The sequence below is a fragment of the Thermobia domestica genome, chromosome 5 (assembly GCF_964235325.1).
Source record: "Thermobia domestica chromosome 5, izTheDome1.hap1.1, whole genome shotgun sequence".
In the NCBI taxonomy this organism is placed as follows: domain Eukaryota; kingdom Metazoa; phylum Arthropoda; class Insecta; order Zygentoma; family Lepismatidae; genus Thermobia; species Thermobia domestica.
In genome coordinates, this window is record NC_137458.1 from 211,939,921 (window position 1) to 211,952,255 (window position 12,335).

Below are 12,335 nucleotides of genomic sequence, written 5' to 3' on the forward strand. Positions count from 1 at the left end.
ATTTCCTGTGGAACGGATTTTCCATATCCTTCCCACTCCCCTCACCTCATGACTCGAGATGCCTACATACGGGGTATGCTGAAGGATTCAATTTTCCTAACAGGTAACTTCTTACCACTATACCGGAGTTAAGAAAAAAGATTCGGTCATTTGCTTTGTCATTCCACCAAACCGTGTTCACTAACGTTTTCTTCGATCTACAGGACCGCTATAAAGAATATGTGCGACATAATGTTCAACATTTTGAATACACAATGTACAAAAATGCTTCCTTGTAAATTTACTATAAGTGTTGAGTAACATTTAATTGACATCCAGTTGCCAACCTTTCTTATGTTTCATTATGTTGTACAAAAAATAAATAATTGTCAACGATGTGATTTCAGTACCGTTTGTTTTGCCGCATACAGTAGAACAAAATGTTAAAGTTTGTGACGTTGGGTTACAATGAAGCCTACTTTGCATTTTTTTAAAGAATAGATTTTACAATTGATTGAAATGAAAACAATATTGAAAAGGTATTGAACATATATATTACCGTCCTATGAAAACGTCTGATAATCACTTAAAAAATAAATAAATAAATAAACACGATATGGGCGCCGAGTAGCCAAGCATGGACATTGTGAGTAGCAATGGTTTGTACGACAATGTTTGTTCTGCATGAAGTTATAAAAAATAAAATTTCGAACAACAAATAGTTAGAAATATACTGAGAGAAGTTTATTTACTGTTGTAAATTTCTTAAGAATATAGTAATCAATAACCGATATTAAAACTTCACATTGTTTGTTAGAATATTTGGTGCTGCAATATCACAGATATTTGCTCTATGCTTACACTGAGAAAAATAATTGTAGGTGGCGTACTTAAAAAGATAGGTTACATGCGTAATTCCTGTAGTTTTTGGACAACGTACAGCAGACGTATAACTGAAAACGCATGTTTTATAATACTTTCTGTATAAGTATTCCATCTGTACGTACTTTCCGTATGAAACAATGTAGGCGGTCAGGATCTCACATACAAATGGACGTATATAACATATAGCTGATGAAGGTAACATAAGTACATGTATGTGATATACGGAAAACTGTTACATGACATACATCCTGCAACGGCATGATGTAAAATCTAAAGGCAGTTCCTATGGAACATACGGATAACGTATGTTCCGTACTGATTTTTACAGTAAGCAAGAGGATACCGTATATATGTACAATATACCGCTGTCCGGAGAACGGATTTTTCTCTGTGTACTTTCAAAACAGTTATCATAGTATGAATACACAGGGATGAAGATGGAATAAGGACTACAATCAAATTAGTAATACAAACTGATCAGTCATTAGAAGAATCATTGTCACGAGGTGGATCCGGTGACAGAGAACGTTCCTGGTTTTTACATAATACGCACGCACAAACATCAATATATTGAAGCCTCTATATGACACATACACATGGACACTCCTCTGTTCTAAACATTTTGGTCTCTGTGCAAGAACAGCTAACCGTTTCCAATATTTCTTCTTAAGTAATATTTTCTGTTGTCCATTTTATTTGGGCCACTCACCACTTGTACATTAACACTAAGGATGCATTTCTTGATTCTAAATGTTTCAGTGCTTTTCCTGCGAGGATTTCTTTTTGGAATATATCTACAGTCAATATATTCTACAACTCTAGGAAAACTAGCCATTTGATGAAATTGAACTTCAGGAATGGGGAATCAATCACATATATCAGGCGACGAGCAAAGACTGATAATACTTTCCTCACAATCGGGCAAATTGTTGGGTGGCTCATGAAATTGGTTATCTTCAATGGGTATCTGTAAAACAAGCACAAAAATACGTTACATTAAAAAACATCAGGAATATTCTTACTGGAAACTTTTTTGCTAATTTTGCAACTTCAAAATTTATTCAGATGCACCTTTCCCGTGTGAAACAACGCTACCTATAATTATGGAAAGTCACATTTGTGTCTACTTTTGATTGTAGGAATGAGTAAATGGAAAATGCTAAATATTAGCTAATTTTTAATAAAATCCCTTTTGGAGCAGCCTCACTGCCATTAAGTTTAACAACCCTAATTTACAGTTGTTTTTGTTTATTATCTGTAAAATAAATTAAATTAATCAGAAAATGAAAATTATAACTAATTTTTTTAGATTATGTTATTTTGCATCAAATGCTGTAGCTAAGACTCACCTACATAATTTTATCAATTATCAATTATGAGGATGCAATGGGAGAATAAACTAGTTTTATTATTCTCGAAAGAGAGTTTGCTCAAATCCGAACAAGAACCTGAAGGTATAATCTTGACATCATTTCGCGGATTGTTGATAGGAAGAAATACCTACGTGTATATTCTTTTCTTTAACAACTTGTATAGTTCTTTATCTTGTTGAAAATCATGGAACTATGAATAAATTGATTTATTCTGTTGTTATTTTTGTTCTGAGCTATTTTCTAAAAGTATGATATAAATTAATTACGAAAGTGACTTTGATATTAACAAAGAGTATTGCGAATTATGCGATTGATTCGAGATAAACTTTGATATCTACCACTGAATCGTGGTTTTCTGCTGCAAAACTTTCAAGAAAAGAAAAGAGCAATTATGGAAAAGATTGAAATATTGATTATTAGGAAAGATAAGACAAAGATAAGAACATAAACCTTTTTTGTATAATTCGCCATTAAAATATAATCACATAATCGCTGGTACCTACTGTTTATGTGACAAATAAAATTTTGCTGTGAAATGTTCAACACCATTAAATAATCGAAATTGTATCGTGTGTTTGGAGTTGTAACATTTTATTGGGGACTACAAAGTTCTATATTTTCTATTATACGAAGTGTAACCCAGTACGAGGGTCACAACGAAAGTTTTGAGATACGCATTGTTGTGGCACAGTGTTTGAATTCCAACAACTGCGTTCGGTAGCGGTATCCAGAGCGAAGAAGCGAAGCAAGTTTCAACTCACCTCGCTTATCGGCGTGGCCTTATCGCCTTCGCTTGTTTGTTGATGTGAGCAGTATATTCGGCTGTCTAGAATGGAGCTCGAAAGGGAACATTTTCGGGCAATGATCCTTTACGATTCCAAAGGTGGTATGAACGAGACACAAAGCCTTGACCGTTTGCAGGGGGCATTTGGGGACCTTGCTCCTTCCCGTGCTACAATTTTTCGGTAGTTTGTTGAATTCAGAAGAGGCCGAACATCGCTTAAAGATGAAGAGAGAGCTGGACGTCCGGCAACAGCTGTGTCAGATGAAAACATTGCTGCTGTGGAACAAATGATTCGAGAAAATCCTCGAACAACTTTCAAGGACATTGAATCTACAGTGAAAATTGGATCGCCAGCAGTAACAAAAATTCTTCATGATCATCTTCGGCTCAGGAAGGTTTCATCTCGTTGGGTGCCTCACACTTTGACTGAACAGCAGAACCGCATGCGTGTGGAATGGTGTGAAGAAATGCTTGCAAGATTCGATGGAAGCAATTCTCGACGCGTCTCTGACATTGTTACTGGTGATGAGACTTGGATCTATCAATTTGTCCCTGAAAATAAACGCCAGTCTACAGTTTGGATCTTTCCAGACGAAAATCCACCCACGAAAGTGAAGCGACCGCGAAGTGTGGGGAAGAGGATGGTCGCAACTTTCTTTTCCAAATCTGGCCATGTAGCAACTGTTCCACTTGAAGAACAAAGGACTGTTACTGCTCAGTGGTACACCACTGTTTGCCTAACAAAAGTGTTCCAGAAGCTTCGGGAACGGCGTCCAAAAACTGGATTGCGTGGGATCCTGCTTCATCAGATGCGCCCGCACACACGGCCAACATCACAATTCAGTTTTTAGAATCTACGGAGGTCAAACTTATGACTCATCCGCCATATAGCCCTGACCTGGCCCCGTGTGACTTTTTTCTGTTCCCCAGGATCAAAGATCGCATGCGTGGGAAGAGATTTTGCAGCCCTGAAGAAGCTGTAGTGGCTTACGAGAATGAACTTTCAACACTTGAAGAAAAAGACTGGCAACACTGCTTCCAAAAGTGGTTTTCGAGGATGCAAAAGTGTGTACAGTGTAATGGTGAATACTTTGAGAAAATGTAAGTGTTAAATTGATTTTAAGTATGTAAGTTATTTCACATTTCAAAACTTTGGTAGTGACCCTCGTATATAATAGTATGGTCTGAAAATAATGAAAGAGAAACATGATTTTACTACTGGTAATATTGAGCAATAAAATATTAAACTAGTTTTTGAAGAAAACATAGTGAAAATGGCAGATTACATTTTTTTTTTAATTCATATGTTATGTGGTTCAAAGAAAATAGCGCCTACCTGTTAGTTCCCATTCACATAGAATCTTAAAACCGTGAGTACTTTCAGAATTGCTGGTAGTGAACGTTCCCACAAAATAATATTTTCTAAATCGTCTCCCAGTAATGGAAAAATTTATCTCAGAAATATTACTTTCGAAAACCTGGAACGAGAAAAGAATACAGCTTAAAACCAAAACCTGAAATGAATACAGTTTGAAACTAAAACCAAAATCGACACACTTTGTGTAATAAACCTATGATCAACAGAAATAAAACCTAACCTAAACATTTCCAGTTAATACTTGAAAATCAAATGAGCGTGTTCGCGGACTTTAAAGGTGGAAGACAGGCCATGACCAGTATGGAGCACGAAAGTAAGTGTGGCGTTAGTAGCTAGGTTAGGTTACTGTCGTTTTATTTCATACTTCAAAATGAAATTCTACTTCTGCGTAGAAGTCATGCTACAGAAATGACCAGGGCGAATATATGAACAATGGAAGCGAGACCGGTTTTTGAGTACATGAACCTTTGTACAATACGCATGTGCAGGAGACATGTTACGGAAATAACCAGGCGTGGAGATATGGATTACCGAATAGGCATTTACGTCCGCTCCTCACAATTTCTTTAACATTACTCCTACACAGGTGTATTCTGTGAAGGTCCCTGTATCCCTGCTGAAAATCTCATGAAAATGAGGAATATCACAATGGTAAATGACACTCAAGTCGAGCAGCGTATATTTGACGTACAAGAATATGGAGCAAACCAAAGCTTCAAAAACTACCAACCGTCACTGACGCGCCTGCTCCCTTCGGACGTAACCCCTTGCTACAGAGCGGGGCCATTAGTTTCGCCCTGCTCTGACTCGTTTAGATAACATTCGTGCTTTTTAAAGGCTATCTAGCACAAATCGATTTTTGATTTTTGAATTGTCGTTTTTACAGCATGTCTGCACAGAGTATGTCATATAATGTTTAAGTTCCCCTAAAATTAATCTACACATATGAATGGAATTCCTTCCATAAGAAACAATTTACAAGAACCATTTCCTGAGCAAAAGAAGTCATAATTAATGAATTTAAATATGGATACTTAATCTGGAATAGTACCAAATTGTGAAAATTTTACATTGTGTACAATTAATGCCTACCTAACCTAATATTGTGTCTACTTCGGTAACAAATCGTAAACATTTTACATTTTATGTAATTAGTGTCTGCTTCCCTTCTATAACACAATTGCATTATACTTCTTGGCTAAAAACAACAAAACACTACATTCTTAATCTAATTATACGAACGTGCCGATATATTGAGATACAAGTTGAACACGTAAATAAATTTCCTTCTGCCAATTTAATTTTACACAAACACAAACCGGTATCAAGTATAAGATTTGTTTATACAAGTAATGAATTTTGGTAATAGGCTATATATAAAGTCCTACTTCCTTTTATCTTCATGTTCCTTGGCTCCTGAGTTGCATGATTTTCTGTCTTAACCTTGTGCAGCACCCATGCGTATGGTTCTTATGTTATTGTATCTTGCACTAGATGTATTACAAGGATCTACTGTGAAAATTAATAAAATAAGCTATTCTAACCTAAACCATCCCAACCTATTTTGTTATTGCAGTTAATTTTTAAAATAATATGTAGGTAAACTTGAAACTATAAATTATATTGGGATTTTTTTTTTTTTTTACACATGGCTAAAAGAAAATTATAATTAGAGCAATTTAAACATGGAATACAACGCCATGAAGTGAATGTCTCTTGGTTCAAAAAATAAGACGAAATAGTTAAAACGAAAGGTCCGAAGAGAGAAGTGCCCAACGAGAATAAGATCTACGACCCATAGAGAATATAACTGTAAAAACTCCCAGAAAAGTAAAAGGAAAATAAGTGGAACTACTCATACTTTGTGTGTACAATGAATATTTGTTATTTTTGTCACTATGTTACTGTTATTAAAATTAGCATAAAAGTTAAAATCAAGATGCATAGTTGACTTACCTGTATCTCTCAAAGAATTGATTATCGTTATACAGCTCAAGTGGATTTTCCATGTGCCTCGTATGTCTTGACGCATCATTAGTCATCGCAAAGTAATATTTTTTTAATATTTGTTCTTCCACATACATGACACATTCAACAAAATCGTTTATTTCCATGCCAGAAAACGAATCTCTATACTGTTAAAGAACTCAAGGAAGGCTTAAGGTTAGTCGATAGCTACCTTGAGTCAAGGAGAGATTTTCATTAAGGCTTCCTTGAACTCAAGGGTTCCTTGACATCAAGGAAGGGTTATAAATACCGATTTCAGTCAAGGGAGGCTTCTCAAGAAATCCTTGAGTTAAGGTAGCCTTAAGGAGTGTTTTTAAATATAGGCCTTAGACTAGAAGCACAAGTCGATACAGTGCTCTGTGAATTTCACATAACTTCAAACTTTTTAAACATTATTTTTTTCATACCTGTTTTAAACACATTTTGTTAATCAGTTAGTTTTCCACACATTTGGTATTGTGATTGATACTGAATATTTATTACAAATCAGTAGGCCATTAAATATTTTTTCTGCATATTGTAGAAAGTCCTTACATGGTTCGGAAAAACGGTTGGTAGCTTTGAAATCACCACACTGAAGTTAGGTAAGCACACCTGCTTCACGGTATGCCACAAAACAATAGTTTCAATTTGGAGGCCTTGTCATGTAATAATCATTCTGGTTTGGAATATTTTATCCTGTAAATTTAATCGAAAATACGTGGCCGATCTTTATGGAATATATATGCTTAAAAACTATTTCAAATTTATCTAAACACAGAGTAATATTTTGCAGATTGTGTAGCAACTGAACAACGTTATTAGGTAATCAGCAAGATGATACCATCACAATTCCAGAATATTGTAATTCGTCGGAACAGTACGTAAAGCCCTTTCTTTTTTATTTGTTCAAGTGTGTAGTTCCTGCTTAGTCAGTTGTTACTGTTTGTTGCCAGAATAAGTTTCCGTAACGACCATACACTTCTGGAAGTAATTAAGTTTACGGCAAGTGTCGGATCTGCGCAGTTTCTGCCCCAGTCCTAACGAAGAGAATTATCAGTGTGATAAAACCTTCCTCTCAAATGATCTTGCAGAGTTTTATAGACCTACGTATACCAATGACAATCCCAGCGAATTATTTTCTTCTGTCTTCTTGGAAGCAGCCTAAACAATAGTGATATTAACCTTGTTTAAAACTGTGTTTAAGTGTCTGCAACAGGGATCGATCTCTAAGATGTTGTGTCAGTTGTATTTTGATCAATCTAACGGTAAAACCACACTTTGGGATTCTGCATACTAGCTAAACACTCCTTGTAATCGTTGAAGGATTTCAACCATTCGTTTTTCGTTCCTTCCTTCTTTCCACAAGTAGAAGGTGAAGACTACAGGGAAAAAGGAGGCAAGTCAGTTCGTTATAACTTTAAATAATTGCCCTGTTTACCACTGAATTTCCTCCTCCTTCCCCAGTAAGAGATATCTTCAGTGTTAAGTTTCTTAGTGACTAACTTTCTTCTTACTGTGGGATTTAGTCGATGCAGATTACACATTTCAGGCTACACAATTCTGCTTCTAATTCATTTCAACCATTTCTTGACTTACCTCCTTTTTCCTTGTGGTCTTCAAATGTTATTTCGAAAATTCGCAGCGTTTTCCGTATTTTTAAAGTTAGCACTTCAAATTTTAAAAAAATAAATAAAAAATCAGCGGCTACACGCTGACGGTGCTTACTAATAATGTTTCCTTCTGAATCGAAGTACTAGTTATAAAACTCGTTGGCACGGCAATTCATAGAACTTTAAAAGCACTCCTAATTTCTGTTTCGATAATTAGAGGCTACACGTCAGGATAAAATAAACGTTAAGTCTTAATGAGAAAAAAAAAAAAAACAGTCTGATTGGCCGACTGGCCAAGTGAACAGGCTTTTTTTTTTTTTTTTTTTTTTTTTTTTTTTTTTTTTGTCAATAAAACTTAATATTGCTTAGTTTAGTTCTGAAATCCCTTAATATAGAATGTGGATGTTGAAATGAAATGTAGATACGCAAGTTTTTACCTCACTTGAGTAGACTGTTCAGTGCTAGGATGTTGACTTTTCTTTCTTAATTCTGTTTCTATTTCTGTGAAAATTTCGTTGCAACGTAATTGTAGAAAGTTTTCACTTTTGAAACTTTTCTGTTCAGAAAAAAAAAAAATGGTTCAATTCGTTTAAATAGCAGAATAGCGGTTATATGTTATAATTCAAGGAGTTGTGTTCTGTATTGATTTCTCTAAGAATCTTACTTTTATTGTATTTTTTTTCTTTCTTTAGGTGTCATGACCGAAATGTTGTTACCATTTTCTCTGCTCCCAACTACTGTTATCGATGTGGAAACCAAGCTGCCATCATGGAATTGGATGATGCATTAAAATACTCATTGTAAGTATAATCGAGAAAGTTTTGATAGAATATTACATATCGGAGTGGGCAAGTGAAATACCGAAATACGTTTAAGCATGCGTTGAGTATACCAAAAGCTAATGATGACACAGTCACATACAGACAGTTGCATTAAGGTATTCACTGGTTAAACATTAACCAATTTCACTAATCTGACTTAAGAATATCGTTCATTCTCCATAAATGTTCGACGATGGGCAGCCTTAGTCGAGAAGTCCGACAAATCGCTAGGTAACGTGTTATTTTCACACAACTTTACCCAAAAACAGTTAGACCATAGATGGTCAGTCTGTTCATTATCATCACTTGCCTGCCTGCCTTCCTTCCTAAAGTGAGGGCCAGATTGAAGCCGGAGGGTACGAGTGAGGAAGGTCACCAAAACACACATCTGTAGTAGAAACTGGTGATAAGGTGAGTATTCCGGGGGACAATTTATTACTAATGTGTAATAATAATAATAATAATAATAATAATAATAATAATAAAATATTTTAGTGTAACTATTCAACGCAATAGAAAAAACATGGGAGACTTGTTCTGCCTTTACATTTAATAAAACGTTAATGAATTTAAAATAAATTACAAGTAGACAGAATTTTCTGACGATTTTTCCTTTTCATTGGCAAGTCCATTGCCAAATTCACTGTTCTTCATGCATTTTCAGAGAACAACCTTAACCTTGAACTTTCTCCTTATTAAAGAAGGAATATTTTCTAAATAGAAATCGTTACGCGAAAAACGCTAATCATCTTTCATTATATGTACTTATAATTTATTTACTGGATTTCGCATTGCTGATAGTGTGTTAGGCTGAAAAATATTCTGTCACTTGCCTGAAGCTTAAACAGTAAGTCTTGTGACACTGTGAGGACTGAACTCTCTTTAAAATGGGAAAATTCTATACTGTGATTTTTTTGTTAAAAAATTACTTCATTTCCAGTGTGCTGATGTAACATCAATATACTTATTGTGTAAATGCTCCGTAACTTATGCCTATCCTTTCTTACACACACTTCTACCGTTTTATGTGGTCACTTTAAATATGTCTATATGTCGGTTTCAGTTAAGCAAAGCGTCTGTATTTAGAAAAAGAACAGGTAGAATGTACTATATCTATCTATCTATCTATCTATATATATATATATATATATATAGATAGATAGATAGATAGATAGATAGATATAATATACACAATTAACCCATTAAAATTACTTTGTAGTAACAGTATATAATTGCTTTCTTCCTAAATAACCTATTAAAAAAAATCAAAGCCTGCAACCCGGTAACTTCCAGAGCCTGTGTTACCTTTGCAAAGTACTGTCTACAATAACTTTATAATATACAGTGGAGTCTCGTTAATTCGAACTTGGATAATTCGAACAGAAGTCCATTCCCCTTGAAAACTGTATTGAAAACAATAGTAAAAAAATCGTGGATAAATCGAACTTTTGAACCTATGTTTTGGATAATTCGAAGTAAATACAGTTTAAAATTTTTAATGTTGGACAGATGTAAACAGAGAAATACAGTTTTAACGTGTTTTCAGTTATCCAGATGCAGCCATAGGGAAGAGTAGTACAAAAGATAAATAGAAAATCTATGTAATGATAAAGATGAAGGTGAGTTGAGGAAGAAGTAAAGATAGAGAACGTGTGCCAATCTCATCTTGTTTCAGAATTGGTTGAAAATGTAAGATGAATTATTGATAAAGTAGACCAAATGTTATTAATATCGTATTCCACGCAATACATGAAATTCAAGATTTATTGACCGTACAAAAACAATCAAATTTAAGCAGGTGAGGTTTACGACTTCTTAAAAGTGAAAACAGAATATTCAAATTGTTACTCGTGTTTAATTGTTAGGGCTATTCAATGTATGCTGTAGTGTTGTACGTAAATATATTTTCCATTCTACACGTAGTTTGAATTATGTGTAGTCAATGTCGTTTGTTAGTTTGCGGTATTCGATCACGCAAATAATAAGCTGCTTTAAAGGTAAAGTCTACACCATATGAATATGTTTTTCATGCACAGTACTTTGGTTTCTTTGTTGTTATATATGTGAAAATGAATGTTGTTGGATAATTCGAAGTTTTTTCGTGTCCCCTTGGACTTCGAATTAAAAAGAGTCCACTGTATATTCTTTCCGACAGTTTTGAGTCAAAAGATGTGTTGGTTCAACGATTACAATTTCTAGTTGATTGTGCGAATCGCCGTAGTGTGTTTATTTTGTCGTGATGTTCTTTCTTACTATCGAGGTGCTGTACGTTAGATGTTTCTGTTGTACGATAATTGTTAATGTCTAAAAGTATTGAAAATTGGTACTTGTATCCAGTGATAAACAGATAATGTCGCACGGTAATATCTATCTATCTATATATTGTTGAATGTAATTATATCGTTACCAAGACAAGCCAGTGATCTACTAACATATATACATATAGTAAATGAACTCTAGTCATATATAATGCTGGACAGTCATATAGAAAAAAAAATCATAATTTTTATATTTTTCTTTTTCCAGCCTGCAGTTCGATCCTGCACCTAGACGAGGTGAACCACATGTCACCAGAAGAACTCCCGATTATTTCTTGTAAAAGCTTTCATGGATGGGTGTACATAACTACCAGCATCGCCACTACGACCCAAAGAAAGAAATATATATACACATATATATAATAAAGTCTAATTGTCTTGGTGATTTTAGCGCAACTCCATCGCCAAATTCAATGTTCTTCGTGTATTTTCATGTGAATCACCTAGACTTAGAACTTTCTCCCTAATAAGAAAGAAAAATTTTGCTAAGTAGAAATCATTAGGGTGACTGAAGAATAATAATAATAATTAAAAAAATAATAATGTGATTTAAAATAAACCCTATCCTTCAGGCTGCAAGAAAAATTTTCCTGGAATAGGTTTTCTGTGGCATAGTTCTCTGCAGTGTGTGTCAGGATATCTGACCTGACGAGGTCAAAGACTAACCTTGAGTGTGAGGCATTTCTTTCAGAAACTGCTTTTTTTTATAGTCTGTAGTCACATCTGTTCTCGTAAACAATTATCCGTTGTGTAACGTCGCTGAATTGTTAATCAGCTTTGTTTCCTCTGTTTACTTTTTTTAAAGTTTTTTTTTCCTTTCAATCAGTTGAGTGATTTTTTTATCATACAGGAATTCATCAGTTTTCAATGATCACCATGATATTTGATAATCGATATTATAATGTGATAATGGATTATCCTTTCAAATAAAGTCTCAATGAAATATTCGTAATTATTTCGTTATTACCCATTGTTGTTACATTGCATGTTGCTAGATGCTTCATAGTCAAATATAGAACTATCCTTGCACATATCACTCTTTCTTTTTTTTTCGGTCAACAGCATCGACGTTTCATAACTACATAGGACTTCCCTAGCGTTTCTTGGAGGTATAAGAGAGAGAGAGAGAGAGAAAATTAAAAAAAAAAAAAAAAAAAAAAAAATGGTCAATCGACACCACGTATAGGTTTTCTGCTGA

At 34.5% G+C, this 12,335-nt stretch overlaps 1 protein-coding gene across 1 annotated transcript in view; it reads left to right on the forward strand.

Annotated features, from left to right (window-relative positions):
- Positions 1 to 12,084, forward strand: part of mts (protein phosphatase 2 catalytic subunit mts) — a 35,000-nt gene extending 22,916 nt beyond the window's left edge. The window contains exons 5-6 of the mRNA XM_081759654.1: positions 8,691 to 8,798; positions 11,346 to 12,084. Coding sequence (XP_081615780.1) covers positions 8,691 to 8,798; positions 11,346 to 11,418 — 181 coding nt within the window. The 3' untranslated portion in view covers positions 11,419 to 12,084. The remainder of the gene's footprint in view (positions 1 to 8,690; positions 8,799 to 11,345) is intronic.
- The last annotated feature ends 251 nt before the right edge of the window (positions 12,085 to 12,335 follow it).